This window comes from Scophthalmus maximus, chromosome 6 (assembly GCF_022379125.1).
Source record: "Scophthalmus maximus strain ysfricsl-2021 chromosome 6, ASM2237912v1, whole genome shotgun sequence".
Classification (NCBI taxonomy): Eukaryota; Metazoa; Chordata; class Actinopteri; order Pleuronectiformes; family Scophthalmidae; genus Scophthalmus; species Scophthalmus maximus.
The window spans coordinates 3,854,861-3,878,027 of NC_061520.1; the positions used below are offsets into that span (position 1 = coordinate 3,854,861).

Here is a 23,167-nt window from a genome sequence, read left to right on the forward strand (position 1 = left end):
TAAGTCCACAGACAAAACCAGCAATTTGAAGACACGGTGCCTTTAAAAAAATACGAAGAAATCCCTATTTTCTGACATTTTATAGACCAAAGTAATTATAAACCAGTAATTGATTAATCATGTGACGAAAACAGATGAGAGGATAGAAGCAGCAAGACTTGTTGTTAACATTCATTCTTATGTCAACAAACACACATATTAATGTCGCATGACGAGTCGATAATCTGAATATAGTGACAGGCCTAATCACATAAGTAGTAAATTCTGCTGCAGAAGCCTGCAGTCTGTGGTTCATGCTTGAATTGGTTAAATAACCAATTATTTAAAGTTTGAATTTTTTTAAAAATAATTAATGATTCCATGAAAGGGTCAGATTGTTTTCATTCTCAGTGCCATTCGTACCTTGAAATCTTTATTTAAAATCATTCTCGTGGGTTATTTAGCACAGCAACATGAACTTTGCTCTTGTCCAGGGTTTGATGCTTGTTCTGACTGTACACAGCAGATGCTTTTTCAAGTGATGTCTAAATGTCTTGTCTCGTAGCCCGTACAGGATAGGACTAATAAACCTGGGCAGTATCTGGATGAAGATATAACTAACAAAGGCTACATGACTATAATGTTTAGGGAACCAGTAGAAAAGAGCCTTATTTACTATATGAGCTATATAAGTCAGCATACACAACAGTATCTGAAAGCCATGAAGCAGGATTGTATTCCTGGCCTTTGTTGCATCTCCATCCTCTTTAGCAGCTTTAGCAGCAAAGAAGATCTTAAAGTACGTGTAGAAGAGAGTGAGCCAAACACCAATTAGGGAAATTATGTAGGAAACATCCCTCTTTTTTAAACTTATAGGGTGTCGGAACAGGTTATCCCGCTCACAAAAAATAGTGGAATGGAATAACCGCGCAGGCTCGGTTGCCAGAACAATAAACACATCCGGCAGCGTCGAAACTGCGCTCATGGCCCAAATCCAACCAATCAGAATGTATGTTCTTTTGATGGTGCACAACTCGGCGTGTCGCAGTGGTAAACTAATAGCGATGTAGCACTCCACTGCCATGACCGCTAAATTTAATGGAGTATTGAAGGTGGTGAAAATGGCAAAAGTAATGAGGAGGCAACAGAAGGAGGCATTAATTTTGTAGAAGACATAACTAAAGACTAACAGGCTGATCGTTACAGTGAGCTGCAACATATCGTTCAAGACCAGGTGGATGAAGAGGATGTAACGAGGATTCAGGTAAAATATCTGAAAGAAAAGGAAATCAGTCAGTGTCACTGTTTGTTACTCTCAGCTGTCCATGTCTTTCCACTACAAATAACAATCACTGCTAATTGAATGAAATAATGATAATAATAGTGATAATAATATAATAACAATAATAAAATGTTAATAAAAATGCAGACCATGAAATTATAATCCCCATTGGTGGTTGATAAAATTACACCAATTACACGAATAGCAGTATTTATTACCAACATAAAAACACAACAATTTAAGATACATATAGACAGTTGATTTCCTACTGAACACACATAATGTCAGCTACACATTGGTTGTCGTTGAAGACTTCCGTTCCTATGAAACTACATTTAAATCCACTAAATCTGGATTTGGATCAGCACCAAACTGCAGAAACTCATAGATGACAGTACAATAAATATGCCTTTCCCAAAAAGACTTCCATGAATTTTACTTGGAAAACTCCCTCAAATTTAAAAAAAAAAACCCCAACAACATCATGTTTGTAAAAGTGATCAATAAAATTCCTGGATCAAAATTTAATGGGTTCTTCGTATAAACAGCAGTCCCTCTCAATTTAATCAAGCCACACAAAATCTCAATTACATGGAAATCAACGATCAAACCAACCATCATACAAAAAAACTGGCAAGGGTGAAAACGTAACCACCTTGTCGTAGCTAATACCGACAAAAACGAAAAGAAAACATTCTGACCTGGTGTTTTCTGAAGGTGTTAATCAGTGTGCCATTGATGTAGTTGATGATAAGGCCAAGAGCCACAGCAATCACATTTTTGGCTACAGCTGAGCTCAGAGAATCTCGATAACTCTGACTCGACACATTAAAGTTGGAAATGGAGGAATTCATGGAGATGATATGAGGATCCTGTCACCCTCTGTTACAGGGAAACATTTAATAATATTTTAATGTCATGTTGATTTTGAACAGCCAATTCAAGTTTTAATAGGTTCTTCTTTGTACCAAAAATGTTCTTATTTTCAAAATGTTCACACAATTGCAGCAATACATTGGTCAATTATACATACACAGAGCCAGATGCTGAATGAAATATAAATGAAGAAAACACATGGAGATTTCCATCTATATATCAGATATATGCTGAATTTAGGATATCAAAGTAATTATTGTAAGTTAACAAGTGCTGTACAGAAGTATTAAATGCATTTACAGTTAAAAAGGATTGCAGTACTATAAACAACATAATGATAAAATAATACAGTGTGATAGCATCAAAAACGTTCCTACCTCCGACGGTGCACCTAATTCACCTGACATCAACTAAGCCTGAAAGCAGATTGTTGGCTTTATATCAAGCTGCTTGAGTCCTGCATAATGTCAAAGATTATGTCATTGTGTTTTTCAGCTGTGTGGGAGTGAACATGAGCTTGTTGACACTGTCAGTCTTTTAAAACAATTATAATATTCTGCTTATTAATAACTTATTTGTGTATTCACTAGTTTTGAACTTTCCCCTCTTTGTAAACAAAGACACAGGTGATAAATTAAAGGATCAACCAACATCTAGTGTCTTTGTAAAGTGTTGGGCCACCGTGTGGCTTCAAAACAGATTCAATATGACTTGGCAATGACTCAAACTCTGTGAAATCCAATTTAAAATACTACAATTTAGGATATATATTTTTATTCTACATGCAATTGATTAAATAGATCTGACTACTTCCTTGCAATAATTGCATAAGCTAAACTAGAATGGCTCTCATAGAGTGCATACCTCCGCCAAGCCCCAACAGTCCCCTTAAATACAGTCATTTTGTATTTTAGTCAGAGAAAATGCCCCCAAAAAGGCCGTAAATGTCAATTTTAGGTAAAGTTACAAAATATTTGTCTGAATCTGTGCTAAAATTTAATGTATTTTTTTTTTTTCTTGGCCCATGTCCGATCCTTCCAAGTTTTGTGGAATCTGTTCAGTAGTCTTGCACAATCGTGCTGACAAACAAATGGACAGAGGCAAAAATAGATCTCACACGGGACGTGACGCAATTTTTTGATGCGGGTAGATTACATACAAAGTCAATGCAAAGATGCGACAAGACACGAATTTCACAGCACTGACTCGGGCGAAGGAAATGGTGCGATATGTGTAATGTGAATCAGGCGAAATTCGCGGGGCGTCCATCGATCAAGTTGAAATATTTGAACTCGGGCGATATATTCACAACACGATAGCCAATGAGCGTTGGGATCTTCCCTCCGTCACCTGTCGTCAGACGTCCTGTCATTGCATCAGGAATGGAGGATCACTACTGTGTCTGTGTGTGCGCCGCCAGACTAGCTAGTTAGCCCCAATTAGCACAGCCACTTTGTGTAGCTTGCCCAGCGGCACTCCCGTCTGCCTTTTTTTCCTACAACAGTTCATGTTTACCTGCGTGTGTGTCTTTGTCTGCGTGTGTTTGTTCAGATTTGTCAGAGAAAGTGGAAGGGATTGAACGGGCAAACTTTCATGCGAGTGACACAATAAGCACAAATGTTTGCTTGTGACCAAACTCGCACGAGTCGCGAAATTTTGCGTCATTGATGCAGACTTTGTCTGAGGGAATTACCCACAGTTCATAGCGTTGTGATGTGAAACATGGGGTTACCAGGGGGAAGCCAGGGAACGTTTAAAAAAAAAAAAAGGTAAACTTGAACTCAAGTGCCTTGGCCGAGTTCCCATTTTGACCAGTGCCATATTGACTTTTTTGCAACCAGACTTAGAATTGGGGGCGGGTCTGACTGAGACCTCTTCCATTGCGCGCCCACCTACACCTCCGACCATGCACTTATTGGACGGACCAGCTGTCAATCACAGTATCTACGCTATGGTACTTTATCGTCTATTTTACTCTAATTGAGACCACAATGTACAAAATGAACATTTTGCTGTATTGAAGAAGACTTGAAACTAGCGATTATTTGAGACTATGAACTCCTTAGAAAATACACAGTAACACACATGCAGTTTTGCTACAATTTACAGATATTCCCTGCACCAGTATTGCCATATGTATGATGATAATCTTATTTGTGCAAAAATGTTGCTCTCTGTATTATATGATAGATAATGACAAATATACATGATTTATGATAATTTAATCTTTGTGTACCTTTCTGATTAGTTGGTTTTGAAAAAAAAGCAATCAGCTGGTCTTAAAGGGGCACTATCTAAATTCCCACTCACACTGAAGAGTCAATGTATTTATTCTTAGTGTCATTCATACCTGGAAGTCTTTGTTCAAAATCGTTCTCGTTGGTTATTTAGCACAGCAACATCAACTTTGCCGCTGTCAAGGGTTTGACGCTTGTTCTGACTGTACACAGCAGATGATTTTTCAAGTGCTGTCTAAATGTTTTGTCTCGTAGCCCATACACGATAGGACTGATAAACCTCGGCAGTATCTCGATGATGATATAACTAACAAAGTCTACATGACTATCATATTTAGGGAACCAGTAGAACAGAGCCTCTTTTACAATAGGGGTCACATAAGTCAGCATACACAGCTGTAACTGAAAGCCATGAAGCAGGATTGTATTCCTGGCCTTTTTTGCATCTCCCTTCCCTGATTTAACCTCTTTAGCAGCTTTAGCAGCAAAGAAGATCTTAAAGTAAGTATAGAAGAGAGTAAGCCAAACACTAATTAGTAAAATTATCTGGGAAACATCCCTCTTTTTTAAACTTATAGGGTGTCGGAACAGGTTATCCCTCTTACAAAAAATAGTGGAATAGAATAACCGCGCAGGCTCAGTTGCCAGAATAATAAACAAATCCGGCAGCATCGAAACTGCGCTCATGGCCCAAATCCAACCAATCAGAATGTATGTTCTTTTGTTGGTGCACAACTCAGCGTGTCGCAGTGGTAAACAAATGGCGATGTAGCACTCCACTGCCATGACAGCTAAATTTAATGGAGTGTTGAAGGTGGTGAAGACAGCGAATGTAATGAGGAGGCAACAGAAGGAGGCATTGATTTTGTGGAAGACAAAAAAAAAGACTAACAGGCTGATCGTTACAGTGAGCTGAATCATATCGTTCAAGACCAGGTGGATGAAGAGGATGTAACGAGGATTCATGTAAAATATCTGAAAGAAAAGAAAACAAATCAGTCAGGGTCAATGTTTGTTACTCTCAGCCGTCCATGTCTTTCTACTACAAATAACAATCACTGATAATTGAATGAAATAATAATGATGATAATAGTAATAATAAAGGGGTATAATGACACTAATTGTTATCATGATTACTAGTAGAGCTCAAGGCCCCACAGACCCCAAATAATCAAGCCAATAAACAATAAAGATCATGAAATCATAATCACCATAGCAGATTGATAAAATTAAACCAATTACACTAAGAGCAGTATTTATTTACAACATAAAAACACACAACAATTGAAAAATTTAATAAATATCTAGACAGTTGGTTTCCTACTGTATCCACATGTTTTCAGCTACACATTGTTTTTTGTTACATGTTTCCAGCTCTTTTTTTTACCGATCAGCTACTGAGAAAAGACTGTTCCTATGAAACCACATTTAAATCCACTAGATATGGATTTTTATTTGAATCCACACCAAATTGCACATACTCCTAAATGACTGTCCAATAAATATGCCTGTTTTTCCAACAATTTCCATGATTTATACCATGGGAAACATGCCCCAAAATGTTTAAGAGAGTGATAAATAAGATTCCTGGATCTGCTCCTTTGTCAGGATCAACATTTAATAGGTTCTTCCATTAGACAGTCAACAACAGTCCCTTTAATTTTAATCAAGCCACACAAAATATCACATTCTCATAGATATCAGTCCCCTAAATATGCCTATTTTTTCCCCATCAAGATCAATGAATTATTTCCTGGGAAATAAGAGAAAAAGTCAAAAAACGCTCCCACAATTTAAAAATAAGTCCTGGATTTGCCCCTTTGTCTGAATCCACAACAACATGTAAGGTAAAGTAAATTTAATAAATGCAATGCTCTGTCTTGGCCCATGTCCAATCTTTCCAACAAGTTTCATGGAAATCTGTTCAGAAGTTTTTGTGTATTTCTGCTGACAAACAAACCAACAATCAAACCAACCAACAAACAAAAAAACAGACAAACTTGAAAACCTAACCACCTTGTTGTAGGTAATACCAACAAACATGAAAAAAAGCATTCTGACCTGGTGTTTTCTGAAGGTGTTAATCAGTGTGCCGTTGATGTAGTTGATGATAAGGCCAAGAGCCACAGCAATCACATTTTTAGCTACAACTGAGCTCAGAGAATATTGATCAATCAGACTTGACACATTGTAGTTGGAAATGGTGGAATTCATGGAGACGAAATGAGGATCCTGTCACCCTCTGTTAAAGGGAAACATTTAAAAACATTTTATAATTTTTGATCTGTGAATTCAAGCTTTTAACAGGTTCTTTTTACCAAAAATATCATCTTATTTTGACATTTTTCAAACAATTGCAGTAATACCTTGATACATTATGCATAGACAGTAGAGTTAATCTGAAACCAAACATTACATGACATTAAAATTAAATCAACCACAACTGCAGAGCGAGCTATGGAATAAAATATAGAAAATACATTAAAAACCCACAATAAACAGATGAAAATAAATATGTATGTTTTATACATTAGAATTGGCGTTAATCACAAATAGTGTGCAAATTCTGAAAGGTTGGTGTGCAATAAGAAAAGCATAACATGGCAGAGTATAATGAATGCAGAAAATGTGTGCACAGAGGTAAGGCAGATGTAAGCTGATGGTGAAGAAAGCAGTATTGAATTAATTTGTTTTATAGTGTCCATCCATACATCATGAATCGTCTAAATATATTTGCAGGTTTTAAATATTTCTCCAAACCGATAACATTATTTTCCTTTAATACCAGTAGTAGTGCTGCAGAATAATCATTTTGAAAAAATTATAAGAATTACATACATTTTTAACCTTTTTTTCTTTTCTAATGAACAGATTTGCTTTTGTTCTATTAGAGATATGCTGAATTTAGGAAATCAGAGTAATTGTTAGTTAGCAAGTGCTTTACAGAAATATTAAATGCATTTTCAGTTAAAAAGGATTGCAGTACTATAAACAACATAATGATAAAATACTCCATAAATAATACATATATAATACATATATAAGCATCAAAAACGTTCCTACCTCCGACAGTGTGACTAAGTATCAACATTCACCAGACATCAAATAAGCCTGAAAGCAAATTTTTGGCTTTATATCAAACCGCATTAGTCCTGCAGAATGTCAAAGATGATCTCATTGGGTTATTCAGCTGTGTGGGAGTGAACATGAGCTTGTTGACACTGTCAGTCTTTTAAAACAATTATAATATTCTACTTTTTAATAACTTATTTGTGTATTCACTAGTTTTGAACGTTAATAAATTAAAGGATCAACCAACATCTAGTGTCTTTGTAAAGTGTAGGGCCACCGTGTGGCTTCAAAACAGATTCAATATGCCTTGGCAATGACTCAAACTCTCTGAAATCCAATTTAGAATACTACAATTTAGGATATATATTTTTATTCTAGATACAATTGATTAAATAGATCTGACTACTTCTTTGCAATAATTTCATAAGCTAATCTAGAATGGCTCTCAGTAGAGTGCATACCCCAGCAAGCCCCAACAATCCCCTTAAAAATAGTCAAGCTTTACAAAAGTCATAGAAAATGCCCCCAAAAAGGCCCGAAATGACAATTTTAAGGAAAGTGACAAAACGTTCACCCATTTTCAGAATCTGTGCTAAAATTTGATGGATTCTTTCGCCCATTTCCCATCCTTCCACCAAGTTTTGTGGAAATCTGTTCAGTAGTTTTTGCACAATCATGCTGACAAACAAACAAATGGACAGGGGAAAAAATAGGCCCAATCTCAATGTCCACATTAACGGACTCAGACTTTGAGGCGCATTCCCGTAAACTCCATAAGGGGCTCAGGTCTGTCCTGTCAAATCAAGGGCTCACCTGTCGACTTTTTGAGCCCTTTATGGCTACTTTCCATAAGTCAGCATCGATGCAGACTTTGCCTGAGGGAATTACCCACAGTTCATAGAGTTGTGATAGTGAAACATGGGGTTACCTGGGCGAAGCCCGGAAACGTATTAAAAAAGGTAACCTTGAACTCAAGTGCCTTGGCCTTGAAGGCAGTAAAATACGTGAAATATAAAGTCCTAAACACATCATAGTCAGCAACAGGTTTTTGCATTGTCAAGTTGACGTGCTGTCCCATTTCCTATCTGTACCATTCCAGGCCCTTGCAGACTCTCCCAGGAAAGTTTGTCATCTGCAGAACATTGGAATGAGCAATGACTTGAAACTAGCGATTATTTGAGACTATGAACTCCTTAGAAAATACACACATGCTGTTTTGCTACAATTTACAGATCTTCCCTGCACCAGCATTGCCAGATGTATGATGATAATCTCATTTATGCGATAATTTTGCCCTCTGTAATAAAAATAGATAATGAGAAATATTACATGATTTTGGATAATTTTGTCTTTGTGTACCTTTTTCTGATAATTGTTTTGAAAAAAAACAATCAGCTGGTCCTAATCACCGTGGGAAATATTACATCTTCAGTCAACTGTCATAGTTTCTCTGACTTTTTAGATACAGACATTCTCCAAACATTTATTGTATTTCATTTAATTTATTATAAAGTCCTTAAAATTATATTATCATACTATATGTATACTGTATAAAATATGACATCCAATGTACAGTAGATTAGCTGGAGGCTTAAATGGTCACATGACTAGATAAGACTGCAGTCTTTGGTGCATGTTTAAATTGTAAAAAAAAACCTGATTATTTAAAGTTCGGGAAAAAATTAAAATTAATGATTCAGTGAATTTGCTGATTGTATTGCTTGTGTTGCTTAATATAATACAATGGCACTATCTTAATTCCCATTCACACTGAAAAGTCAGTGTATTTATTAGTGCCATTCATATCTGGAAATCTTTGTTTCCAGATATGAATGGCAACATTAACTTTTCCATTGTCCAGGGTTTTTTCTGCTTGTTCTGACTGTACACAGCAGATAATTTTTCAAGTACTGCCTAAACGTCTTGTCTCGTAGCCCGTACACGATAGGACTGATAAACCTTGGCAGTATCTGGATGATTATATAACAAACAAAGGCTGCATGAACATAATATTTAGGGAACCAGTAGAACAGAGCCTTTTTTACAATAGGGCCTACATAAGTCAGCATACACAGCAGTAGCTGAAAGCCATGAAGCAGGATTGTATTCCTGGCCTTTGTTGCATTTCCATCCCCTGATTTAACCTCTTTAGCAGCTTTAGCAGCAAAGAAGATCTTAAAGTAAGTATAGAAGAGAGTGAGCCAAACACCAATTAGGGAAATTATGTGGGAAACATCCCTCTTTTTTAAACTTATAGGGTGTCGGAACAGGTTATCCCTCTCACAAAAAATAGTGGAATGGAATAACCGCGCAGGCTCGGTTGCCATAACAATAAACACATCCGGCAGCATCGAAACTGCGCTCATGACCCAAATCCAACCAATCAGAATGTATGTTCTTTTGATGGTGCACAACTCAGCGTGTCGCAGTGGTAAACAAATAGCGATGTAGCACTCCACTGCCATGACAGCTAAATTTAATGGAGTGTTGAAGGTGGTGAAGACAGCCAAGGTAATGAGGAGGCAACAGAAGGATGCATTGATTTTGTAGAAAACATAACTAAAGACTAACAGGCTGATCGTTACAGTGAGCTGAATCATATCGTTCAAGACCAGGTGGATGAAGAGGATGTAACGAGGATTCAGGTAAAATATCTGAAAGAAAACAAAACAAATCAATCAGTGTCACTGTTTTTTACTTTCAGCCGTCCATGTCTTTCTACTACAAATAACAATCACTGATAAGTGAATGAAATAATAATGTGATTAATAGTAATAATAAAGGGTATTTATCATGATTACTAGTAGAGCTCAAAATGCCTGTTTTCACCACATCAAAATCAATGATCTATTTCTTGGCAAATCAGTAGAAATGTCCTTTGTCCAGATCCACAACAAAATGTAATGTAATGTAAATGTGACACCGTTTCTTGGCCAATGTCCCATCTTTCGAATAAGACAAACAAAACAGTAATAAAACCAACCAACAAACAAAAGTGGACACGGGTGAAAACCTAACCACCTTGTCATAGGTAATACTGACAAATAAAAAAAGAAAGAATTCTGACCTGGTGTTTTCTGAAGGTGTTAATCAGTGTGCCATTGGTGTAGTTGATGATAAGGCCAAGAGCCACAACAATCACATTTTTGGCTACAGCTGAGCTCAGAGAATCTCGATAACTCTGACTCGACACATTATAGTTGGAAAAGGAGGAATTCATGGAGACGATTTGAGGATCCTTTCACCCTCTGTTACAGGGAAACATTTAAAAACATTTGATAATTTTTGAACTGAGAATTCAAGCTTTTAACAGGTTCTTTGTACTAAAAATGTTATCTTATTTTCACATTTTTCAAACAATTGCAGTAATACCTTGATACATTATGCATAGACAGTAAAGTTAATCTGAAACCAAACATTAGATAACATTCAAATTAAATTAACCACAACTGCAGAGCGAGGTACGGAATAAAATATAGAAAAAACATTAAAAACCCACAATAAACAGCTGAAAATAAATATGTATGTTTATACATTAGAATTGGCGTTAATCTCAAATAGTTTGCAAATTCTGAAAGGTTGGTGTGCAATAAGAAAAGCATAACATGGCAGAGTATAATAAATGCAGAAAATGTGTGCACAGAGGTAAGGCAGATGTAAGTTGATGGTGAAGAAAGCAGTAATGAATTAATTTGTTTTACAGTGTCCATCCATACATCATGAATCGTCTAAATATATTTGCAGGTTTTAAATGTTTCTCCAAGCCGATAACATTATTATTTTTCATAAATTTTTAACCTTTTTTTCTTTTCTAATGAACAGATTTGCTTTTGTTCTATTAGAGATATGCTGAATTTAGGAAATCAAAGTAATTGTTGGTGAGCAAGTGCTTTACAGAAATATTAAATGCATTTTCAGTTTAAAAAAGATTGCAGTACTATAAACAACATAATGATAAAATACTCCATAAATAATACAATGTGATAGCATCAAAAACGTTCCTACCTCCGACAGTGTGACTAAGTATCAACATTCACCAGACATCAAATAAGCCTGAAAGCAAATTGTTGGCTTTATATCAAGCTGCATTAGTCCCGCAGGATGTCAAAGATTATGTAATCGTGATATTCAGCTGTGTGGGAGTGAAAATGAGCTTGTTGACATGGTCAGTTTCCTAAATAAATTATAATATCATTATGCTTATTACTAACATAAATGTGTATTCACTTCCTCCTCCTTATAAACATAGACACAAATTAAAGAAACAACCAACATCTAGTGTATCTAGTGTGGCATCAAATCAGATACAATATGCCTTGGCAATGATTTAAAGTCTTCTAAAGAAATCTACTGGAGAATACTTCAATTTAGGATATCAATTTTTTTCTACATGCTATTTATTAAAGGAATCTGACTTCTGCAAATCTGTGCAAAAATGTAATCGTTTTTTTCTTTGCCCATATCCCATCCTTTAACCAAGTTTTGTGGAAATCTGTATCAGAAGTTTTCGCACAATTGTGCTGACGAACAAACAAAAGGACAGGGGCAAAAACAACCTTGTTGATAGAGGTAACAAACATGACCAGTTTGAGTTTTTATTAGATTCTGACCAGACTGTACTGTATTTACTCAAGTCTTGATGTCGATAAATGACTTCTTAGGATATGCTCAGTTTACACAAGAGATAACTTTTCAGATACCTCCTGAAAGCACAGTCTCTAATGCCGTAGATGATTGGACTAATGGCTCGTGGCAGGATCTGGACAACAATATAGAGAGTAAAGAGAGAGTCTTTATAGTTCATAGGGGACCATTGCTGCAGAACTATTAATAACTGAGGGAATGCATATATGGCCATACAAAGCAGCAGCTGAAACTCATGGAGGAGGATTGTGTTTCTTGCTTTCTTGGCATCTTTGCTGGCTGTTTTTGCAGTGAACATGATTCTGAAATAAGTGTAAAAGATAATGAGCCAAACTATAACTAGAAAAAACATATATGTGATATCTCGCTTCTTGATAATGAGGGGATCTTGGAAGACTGTTTCCCTGAGACAGAACACTTGGGAATGGAAGAAGTCCATTGGCTCTGTGGCCAAGGTGATGAATAGATCAGGAAGAACTGACAACATGGTGGTCGCCCAGATTAAACCAATCAGCATCAACGTCCTCTTGACGGTGCAGATCTGCACGTGGAGGGGGACGCAGATCGCGATGTAGCACTCGACAGCCATGCAGGCCAGATTCAGAGGGGTGTTTTCAGTGGTCTGCTGATGACGAACAGGACAATGGCCGTAGTCACTTGGGTCATGTCGTTAACCACCAGGTGAATGAAAAGGGGAGTCGTGTAGAAGATCTTGAGGGGAAATGCAATGGCACGAAAGTAAAAAAAAAAAGAGAGATTAATTTCATTCAGTGTTGACATTGCTCAATATTAGATTCATAGCTTTGATAACTTTTGACTGATCTGATTTGCATTTGTACTTGGTCTTACTAAGTTTTCTTTCCCTATGAACTGGCACACAAAAACACTATAGTGTGCACTCGATGCAGGTTTACCTGCCTACAGAGAACTATACAAAGTGCACGCAAAAATCGGTAAGTATTGATTTAATGCCGAAGTCAGCCTGCCTGTGGATGACAGGAAAAAGTTGAAGATGTTTTGACAGAACAATCACTTGGCCACCGACTCGGTGAGAGAGAGAGACAGTTGGGCAAAGAGCAAGGAAACAGATTTCATGAGCTATTGACCTACTGTAGAGATTGACCTTGAGTACTCGACCAATCAGGCATGTTCAGTGCTGCAAACCCTGCCCCAATGGTTCATGTACTTTTGTTAAGTACTACCCCTCGTTCAGGGACTTCTTGGGGGTAAAACCATTTCTCCAGAACTAAGTTTAGACCCGGGTCCCTGCGGTGCAAATGCAGTGTTCCTGCAAAGTTTCCAATAACCTCGTGAAACCTCCTACGAATCCTATAAACACAGCTATAATGTCTTCTGCATGCATTTACACCTCCATTGTAGAGGTTCTTTACATTTAAACATGTTTTTTGTGCTGTAAATTAAATGATGTGATTGTACCGTGAGATTCATCAATGCTGGTGATGATATTGAGATTTCTTACAAAAGTTATAAAGATCATAATTTGAACACCATGTAACACAGGCAACAGACCACTGCAGCAACCCAAACAATGACATTTACCTGATTCAGGTAGAACATTCAGGCGTTAAAGCAAGATCCAAGTGGGGTTGTTAGCTTTGTGCGACTGTTCTATCAACCAAATATACATGTAAAGTATGTAGATGCTGACATCAGCAATAAGGTCAAGTAGTGAAAATTTTGATGATATGCGTATTTATTTGTGTTTTGATTGAATTTACTCCTGATTGTTTTTCTTTTTCTAAAGCGTAATGTTTGTGTCAGTGAAGAGTAATTTTGCTTGGTTTAAAAGTGGCTGCTGATGACAGTTATGTTTTGTGTAGTTAAAGGAATATCAGACCTGGTGTTTGCTGAAGGTTTAAATAAGGCCTGCATTGATGTAGTTGATGGGAAGCCCAAGAACCAAAACAATAACATTCTTGGTCAGAGCTTTAGAGAAGGAGTTTGGAAGCTGACCAGCCGCTGTCACATTTATAGATGATGCGTTCATATCTTGAAAAGGGAAGTTAAACCTAACAGAAGAGAGAACATAATCATGTGCAGGGATTAGTAAGGACATAATTTTATAGACAGAGGTGCAGAGTTGCAAAGGGTTATTTGTGTTGGCAGGAAAGATTCCCCATTAAGTCATTCAAAAAGAGCAGGAGATCAGGGCAAAGAGGCTAGTCAAAATAGATACATCAGTAGAAGTAACGTATTGGTAAACATTCAACAAGGAAATATGAAAAATAGAAATAATTTGTACAATGTGAACATCATATATAAAGTGTGAACACAATGGCACATAAGGCAATGTGCAATGTGATTTTTGCACAACTGTTTAGCACATGGCCTTAAAAATATAGATGTCATTTTTAAGTTGTTTTGCATTTGTCAAGGAAAATAAATCCTTGATCCACCGTTTTATAACCGCAGATTTTTTTTTTCTTTTTCGACTGTAATCTGCTAAAAAACAGGGTGAACTCACTAGCCTGAGTGCACATACTTATACTGTACATACACACATGTACTTTCACTGAAACATATACTTTCACAGAAACACATATCCATATAAACAGTTCATACACATAGTATGTACATGCAAACAGACAGGACTGAGGCAATATTAATTAGCAATTAGTTCATTGCCTTGTTGATAATGAAATGAACATTTATCAATTGCCACTGTTATTTTTTGATATTTTACAGTAAAGTGAATGAGACTATATCGCTCATAAGTACTGTTTGGTCATAAATTATTAAAATCTTGAAAACTTGAATTGTAGTGAAAAGATTCAGCTGAAGTAAAAACCTAAAAATGTTCTATTACTACAATCAGTTCCCACCATGAGCAATCACTAGGCGACTGTGGAGGAGAAAAAACTCCTTTTACACGTTATAGCATTAACACAAAGGCATGTTTGAACTTAAATATACAGTAGCTGTTCCTGCAGCCTCTGATTAGTAAGGATGGTTACATATTTAACACCAAATAGTTTTTGGACTGTACGCAGAGTAAATATTAGTTTGCATGTCTCAGAAAGCTCAGATGCTTTGCAAATGGTCTAATATCTGTTAATGGTAGATTATGGCTGGACATTGCAGAACCTGTGTGGTGGTTTAAAATCTGTAAAGATTTATTCCGTATAGAGAAACCTTACCCCAGGCAGACGATCGGAGAATCAATCTATAATATGAAAATCAACATTTCACCTACTGGAACTGAAGTTAATGCATTTAAAACTAATGTAATCAAAGCAGCCGCATTTGAAAAAAAAAACACACCCTGCTTTAAAAGCTGTAAAGAATTTCTCATCATGTCATCCATCAGTCGTAGAAAGATTTTCTGAATCTGGACTGTTTGCTCTTTGTCACTTGATTTATTCAATTCTTTAAGCAAAAGTTCCAGTCATGTATCAATTAAGTCTACATACATGCAAACAATCCTAAAAGTACAAACTCACAAAATTGAGCATTCAGGCACGTACCTGAATTTGATAAAAAAAAGCGTTCACACCAAACGCAAAGCGAATTTATGTGTTGTATTACTCGCGCGAGTGACCATTTGTATTTACTTGCGTGAGAAAACACAACCAGAGAATATCCGCCAGTTGTTTGTCGGACGTGGACGTCGGGAGATATTTCAACGCTAATTGTCTTTCGCGACATCGATTTTCCGTTGCGTTTGGTGTGATCGCAGCATTAGAACTATAAACCTCAAAGTTGAAGCTTTATGAAGGCTTTATTAAATAAAACACATTACATAATTATCAGTTATGGCTGTGCCTTTGGTTGATACAGTGCTTTTGGTTCATTCAAATCATTCATGAATTCCAAAGGTGCTTTTAATGGGTTGAAATTTTAATCTGAACACAGGACAAGAAGCCAGTTACAAAATAGGCAAGATGTATTCAACTCAGTCACATATGAGTGTAGCAGCAATAACATACATTGCCAACATTTATGAGTTTGGATTCATGCAAATGTATAACAGCAGTGTCCGGTTAAACTTTACATTGTATGGATTTTACTACTAAAGAATTGTAAAGGCAAGGAAAGCACAAGCTAATTTGAGTATTTTGTTTGGAAAATCTTTAAGATATGCTAACTACACAACAGATGCCTTTTCAGATACCTCCTGAAAGTTTGGTCTCGTATGCCGTAGATAATTGGACTAATGGATCGTGGCAGAATCTGCACTATGACATAAGTAGCAAAGAGGGAGTCTGTATAATTCTTAGGAAACCATTGCAGCAGAGCTTGTTTTAAAAGGGGCTCTGTGTACGTCGCCATACACAACAGCACCTGAAACCCATGGAGGAGGATTGTGTTTCTGGCTTTTTTAGCATCTTTGCTTGCTGTTTTTGCAGTGAACATAATTTTGAAGTAAGTGTAAAAGATAATGAGCCAAACTATAACAAGATAGACCATATAGGTGATATCCCTTTTCTGGATAATGTGCGGATTACGAAAGGCAGTTTCCCTGAGACAGAACACTTTGGAATGGAAGAAGTCCAGTGGCTCTATGGCCAAAGTGATGAAGAGATCAGGAAGAACTGACAGCATGCTGGTCGCCCAGATTAAACCAATCAGCATCAACGTCCTCTTGACGGTGCAGATCTGCACGTGGCGGAGGGGGACGCAGATGGCGATGTAGCACTCGACCGCCATGCAGGCCAGATTCAGAGGGGTGTTTTCAGTGGCGAACAGAGCGATCAGGATGAAGGTGCAACAGACGGAGACGCTGAATTTGTAGATGGTATAGCTGATGATGAACAGGAGGACCGTCAGTGTCACTTGGATAATGTCGTTAACCACCAGGTGAATGAAAAGGATATACCGAGGATTTGTGTAGAAGATCTGGAAGGAATGAATTATTTAAGATTAGATAAGATTATTAGATTCATCTTTATTTCAGACACATACAGTAGGTCCATATCATAAAATATAAATACAACACAAGGACAATATAACAAAACCTGCACATTTCAGTTCCCTAGTGATTAAAATACACAAAGACATCTGTTCCAATGTTTCCAAAAACAACATGAGTACCTTGTGTCACTTTGTGTTGGCTCAGTCAAGGCCCTTGTAATTATTGTTTTTTAAAGTGTAAATAAAATTCTTTCACACTGCATGAAACTTCTGGTAACCAACATATGTCTAGCACTTCCCTATCTCGGGAGCTTGAGCAAGATTCTCAGCGCATCATTAAAGGCCACCTAATGATGCATAACGATATTCTTCAATATTAATAATGTATCTAGTAAAATTTTAAAATTATAAAGTTCCATTTGAAAAATAAAACTCTTGCAAAGACAACTGCAGGCCTATCTGAATATTTTAATATTGGGTGTTTTGAGATCCATCCTTTATTTTTAATGTCTGTGTTATTGAACAGTATTTGTCAAGTCAACTTCATTGTCAATTTCTGCAATATGTTCCAGATATTCAGAGGAATTGAAAATGTGTTTACAAAAATAAGATAAGTAATATATACAATACATTAATTCTAATGGTGTAAAAGTAAGGCAAAACAAAACGACAGAAAAACTAAAGAAATTGAAAATGTGCAATGGAAAGGAAATACTGTACAGTATGTGAAATATACAGGACACTGAATGAATACATTGAAAAAGTGCAATATATGGGACATAGAAGTCAGATTAAATATAATAAATGTAGAAGGCACTGATGAAGTGACAATTTGTTCCTGAGGTAGCAGCAGTCCCTGAATGAGTAACTTAACAGATCCGACATAGTTCCTGTAGAGCTGTTGAAAATATCCTGCCGGTATCAATAATCACTGTTTTAGATACACAACATTTCTCTCAGCAGAGACTAGGGGAAATTGGGATCGACCAGCCGACCTTCGGGTTAGTGGACGACTGACTCTACCTCCTGTGCCACAGCGGCCATGTTCTGCATCCCAACCAGTTACCCAATATTACGAGGATTTAGATTGAACAAGTTGATCAGGAGGTCACTTAATTTAAACGTTAATATTTTTAACATAACTTTAGTAAAAGCATCCTTATTGTTTGCATGTAATGAAAGAGAACCTTGTACCTGGTGCTTGCAGAAGGTGCGAATGAGGCCTGCATTGATGTAGTTGATGGAGATGCTGAGAACCACAACAATCGCATTCTTGGTCACAGCTTTAGTAAAGGAGTCTCGATACGCAATGACCACGGTCATGTTGCCAGATGACGCGTCCATGTCTCAAGTCTGAAGATGTAACACATGAGAAAACTAGATGGTAAATATTGAGAATAGTTATATAATACAATTGAAATGTTAATTGTTAAAAGATGTTTTGGAATATAAGCTTCCAACAGACTCTGAAATCATCAATGTGTTCTGTTGAAAAAGCACATCATCAGAAAAGCAGCACTGTTTTAATGGGATCTGATGAACTCCACGATTTTTATTTGAAGAAAAAAACATTAACATTCAACACTTGCCTCAACATTTTCATTCTAGAGATCAATAGGGTAAAAAGAAAAATTGATAGATATCAATATGAAAGTCACTGAGTTGATTGCTTATATGAAGACAATAGTTTTTGTATAACACGTGAACACATGAAATTTTGTTAAATCTGTGTTAATTGACGTACATTTACATGCATGTCGAACTTGTTTTGTTGATGTATTAAGGGTCAAAGGTTTTTACAGAGGAGATTTTGTATATCCCTTTTAATACCTCCATAAATCTGAATATACAGTTAACACCCATTTAAAAAAAATCAATCTTCAACATGTTTGTTCGTAATGAAATGTTCTACAAATCAGACTGTAAATGATACAAGAAATAACTCCTCAGTAAAAAAACCTTCATAATATGGACAGGAACAAAAAAGAGTTTGATTTGTTTAAGCTTTACTCAAGTAGAGATTTTTTGGACTCAAAGTGTGACATATAAAATGTAAATATATCAAATATAATTAAAATCTACAGACCTTAATTGATGAAGTGAAGAACAATAACAAACTAAATGTGTATTTGGGATATTTTCTTTGCTCAATTATGAAAGATGTGTAATGGAAGCAAAAATAGCCCAATATCTCAATTTTCACCACTGCATGAAAGACTTTGTTTGTACCTGTAGCGTCTGACCTTAAAAAATACAAAACTTCTTGCACATTGTTTTGTGAGTTAACAGTTGTGAGCATTTATTTCTTTCCAATAGCTTGAAATATAAAATAGGCTGTTTGCCTCAGACTCAGGATAAAAATCAGTTTATTCATATTCAAAGTTGGAGTTAATGAATTTTAAATATTACATTAAGATTATTAATTTGATTTAAATATTATTGTTAATAATTTAAAAGAACAAGTGTACTCATTTTCACTTTTGCTTGTCTTTGACTTTTCCACTACTTCATAAAAAAAAACGAATCGAATGATTAATCGTTTAACATTCAAGGTTCTTAAAAAGGTTCTTAATGATCGCTTTTAATCATTTTTGTAACTTTAGTATAGAATATCTTTCATATCTGAGGTTCTTATTTCTTAGTCTTGCAGACTGATATTGCAGCAGTGACCTGGGATGTAAAGTATTAATGTCCTGCAAAAGAAGAGGAAAGAATAGAAGTTATAGATTTACTGTTAAAACACACCACTCAAACATGCACCACCAACACGCCTGTGTGGTCTCACATGTTTGTTGTTAGCTCGCTTGCATACAGTAGAAGAAACGGAGCCTTACCTGAGTCGCTTCGTTTACATCACCACACCAACACCGTCGCTTCAGAAGAGCTCAGACTTTATATGTAGTTTGGTTGGTAATCGGCCACGGATTTGGAGGGTTACGTGAATTGCCAGTAAACATCTCAGTGTGCTGAATCTTGCATACATATATTCAATGTGCGATTTGTGAAAAAAATTATTCGACCGTGTTAAACGGGAGTGGCCTCGAACTCCCAACCTCTGGCATGTGAGACGGACGCGCTAGCAAGGAGGCTAAAACCCATCGGCCCTAGAGACTGTCGCTAGCACGTCTCTTCACGCGTTGGCTAGCTGACCACCGTTACACATGCAATGCCCTGGGATTGCTCAGTGGGTTTCAACCCTCCCTCTGGTACAAAAGGTTGGGGGTTCAATTCCATGTCATCCCAGTGTGCCCTTAGGCAAGGCCCTTAATGCTACCTGCTTTGATATTTGTAAGTCGCTTTGGACAAAAGCGTCAGCAAAATGAATGTAATGTAATATGTTTTAAATTAAATCCCCCTTACAAATATTTCTGCTTGGTACAGAATGTTACCAAAAAGCCGTGCATTGATCAAGGCTAATGAAACCAGGATCATTTGGTAAATTAGCCCCAATGTCATCTCTTGTCTCACGAACACGAGCGCTGACAGTGGGTGGTCCATTATGGATTTTATCGGATTTTCGTCGAGCAGTCTATCTCACTATAGACTGTTCACGTTACAACACTTTACTTAGTTTAAAAATATATATTTGAGAGGTACTTTATATGGTCTATAGGTGAAGTAGCATTGAGCACTTTGAAGGGGGCTACATTTTGTCTCCAACAGGAATAAAAATGATTCAGTGGAGGCGGGGATATGTAGACCAGAAAGGGGGAATTCCAACGCATCCCCCTGGTAGATCACACCCTGCATCTATTGATGCACTTGGACGCATCATCAGTGAAAGTACCTGGGGTCATTGGAAGTTTCTGGCTTTTTGACTTCAACTTTCTGAAGCTGGATGGATTATCTTTATACTCCCCGAGGGGGAAATAGACTTACAGCAATGGTCATTACCAATGTACCCAAATGCAGAAAAATAATGCTGATGGCGTTTCTTTTTCATGTGCCGCAGATAACCCAGGAGGCCGTAGGAGAGATAACAGAGATTTTACTGTGAAATCTTCTGCTCCCACTTTAGTGGTCATACACTGTGCACGTCATCCTCTTCCGCCTAAATTAAATTCAAAACATACATTTTCTGGGGACGTCGGTTAGCTCACTTGGTCACGCCGGCGCCCCATGAACGGAGACTGGAGTCCTGCCGCAGTGGCCACGGGTTTGACTCCGGCCCTTTCCTGCATGTCTTCCCCCCCACTCTCTCCCCCCTTCACGCTAAATACTGTCCTGTCAGTATCGGTTCATAAACCCACCACCTCCATGTTAGCAGTTGCAACATGGACCAAACTAAATAAATCAAAGTGCACGTTAAACAAATGTTTACAAATGTGTTTTTTTTGTCATTTAAGTTAGTTCCCATCACACTGATGTATGTTAACATGCTTCTGATAAATTTGGTGTCAATAAGTTATTTGATGCTACAAAACACAGGCTGGATTTTGTTAACACTACAGTACTAACGTGAAAGTTTAACGTTATAACGTGATCCGTTTTTATTTTTCCGCCGTAGCAGCGATACGCTTCCATAAATCTTTTCTCTTACAGCAGTGGTTAGTTAGAATGTGGAATTTAAAATGTCCCACATGTTATAATGCCCAGGCCTAGTAATGTGGGATGGAGTCAGCTCTGCCTGTTGGGATCTTTTGGTAAAAAGAAATCTCTCTTGCGATGTTTTACTGTGTTTTTAACGACTTTATCGTGGCCCTGAGGGCCTGAAAGTGCAAAATGATTGACTGGCTTTGTTCGCTTTGGAAACAAAACATTTGGAGTTCTTCTGTTCAGCACCTCATCACCAGCTCAAGTTGAAATCACTTTGTATGACTTTCCACAGGAAGGACCTGTGGGACCTCCTGACATTTCCAGTAAACCCTCGGTGTGTTCAGGAGGTGAGTCATGCTGCAGGACACACATCATCCTTCTCATCAGCAGCCTCATTAGGCCCCGACGGTAAAGGTCACACACACACTGGGGCAACTTGTTATGTAGCATCCAGCATACACACACACACACGCACACACACACGCACACGCGCACGCACACACAGCATCAGAGGGATTTATTAGATAGGTCTTCTGAGAGAGTTTCTTATCATCGTGAGCTATTCTGTTATGTGATCATTAGGAGGAGTATTTACATGAAATGGCTTTTTTTTTGTAAATTGAAAAACATGTTGCTGCATACTCAGTGGAGAGCAGCTGATTGACTGACAATTAACAAGGTTGTTTGAAAACAAAACTTTTCTCAGTGGACTGTGGCTCTTTGGTCACATCAGCTGGAAATCCAGTAGGAGGACATCATTGTTTGTTCCTCGCTCATCTCAACTTTTACTGTAACACAAATTTGCAGAAACTTTGGATCAATGCAGATTTTTTAAAAGTTGTTTCGCATCATTTCAAACTTGACAAGAGAACGTTTGAACGAGCAGATTTGAATCCCCCCGCTCTCATCCTCAATTCATCAAACTCACACTTGAATGGATTTTCATACCCTGTCAACCAATTCAGAGCTGAATGATTAGTTGATTGATTCATAAATCAATGGAAAGATTATCCTCCAAAATCTTTGTTAACCGTGTAAGTAATATTTTAAAGATTTTTTTTAAAAATTTGTATTACTTAGGACTTGTCAATAAATAGACTCTAAATAAATACGTGAATGCGAACAATTTAGGAAATGTTTTGTTCCATTATCTGACGTTTAATTCATCTCTCTAGGTTTAAACGTTCAGATTCATCAGTAATGAAAGTATTAATATGCTGCAGAGCTCATCAGATCCGCTAAAACTTTTGTTGTACTTTGTGTTGTTTGTTCACAAAAGGGAAGAACCTGCTGGGACAAACACGTCTTGCGTCACGGTCTGTTGAGAAATCGCGTTTAAGGTCATCGTCAGTAACGACGGCTCTTCGTCTGGAAGCAGACGATGATCCCCACGGAGCTGCTCTTCAAACGCAGCACATGACAATCCACGGGGAATTTGCTTTGTTGCTTGCAGAAGTTCACTTACTTGCATGACTCTTATGACCTTTCAAAAAGCGAAAAAAACAAAACAACACTTAAACCTTCTGTGGATTTCGTCTTCTGGGTATTCATCGTCATTCAAATGGAGTCGAGTTGTGAAGAAACTCATCATTACACGTGTAAACAAGAAAAGTTAAGTTTAAATAAAAGTTTTGAGTTCATTGCAGTTGATCACCCAGTAACATTTTAT

The 23,167-nt window shown here is 37.1% G+C and overlaps 4 protein-coding genes and 1 pseudogene across 4 annotated transcripts; all 5 read right to left on the reverse strand.

Annotated features, from left to right (window-relative positions):
• Positions 1–215: 215 nt before the first annotated feature.
• Positions 216–2,115, reverse strand: LOC118308871 (odorant receptor 131-2-like). Its single transcript, XM_035630298.2, has 2 exons — positions 1,963–2,115; positions 216–1,252 (listed from the first exon to the last, which is right to left on the reverse strand). Exons 1-2 carry the CDS (start codon positions 2,113–2,115, stop codon positions 440–442), a joined length of 966 nt encoding a protein of 321 aa, XP_035486191.1. The 3' UTR covers positions 216–439.
• Positions 2,116–4,441: 2,326 nt separating this feature from the next.
• LOC118308903 (odorant receptor 131-2-like) lies at positions 4,442–7,266 on the reverse strand. The gene is made up of 2 exons (XM_035630358.1): positions 6,436–7,266; positions 4,442–5,349 (listed from the first exon to the last, which is right to left on the reverse strand). Exons 1-2 carry the CDS (start codon positions 6,586–6,588, stop codon positions 4,525–4,527), a joined length of 978 nt encoding a protein of 325 aa, XP_035486251.1. The 5' UTR covers positions 6,589–7,266; the 3' UTR covers positions 4,442–4,524.
• Positions 7,267–8,285: 1,019 nt separating this feature from the next.
• On the reverse strand, positions 8,286–10,666 carry LOC118308872 (odorant receptor 131-2-like). The gene is made up of 3 exons (XM_035630299.2): positions 10,514–10,666; positions 9,330–10,100; positions 8,286–8,321 (listed from the first exon to the last, which is right to left on the reverse strand). Exons 1-3 carry the CDS (start codon positions 10,664–10,666, stop codon positions 8,286–8,288), a joined length of 960 nt encoding a protein of 319 aa, XP_035486192.2.
• A 1,437-nt stretch (positions 10,667–12,103) lies between these two features.
• LOC118308873 lies at positions 12,104–14,098 on the reverse strand (annotated as a pseudogene).
• Positions 14,099–16,123: 2,025 nt separating this feature from the next.
• On the reverse strand, positions 16,124–18,306 carry LOC118308907 (odorant receptor 131-2-like). The gene is made up of 2 exons (XM_035630363.1): positions 18,157–18,306; positions 16,124–16,947 (listed from the first exon to the last, which is right to left on the reverse strand). Exons 1-2 carry the CDS (start codon positions 18,304–18,306, stop codon positions 16,192–16,194), a joined length of 906 nt encoding a protein of 301 aa, XP_035486256.1. The 3' UTR covers positions 16,124–16,191.
• Positions 18,307–23,167: the final 4,861 nt, after the last annotated feature.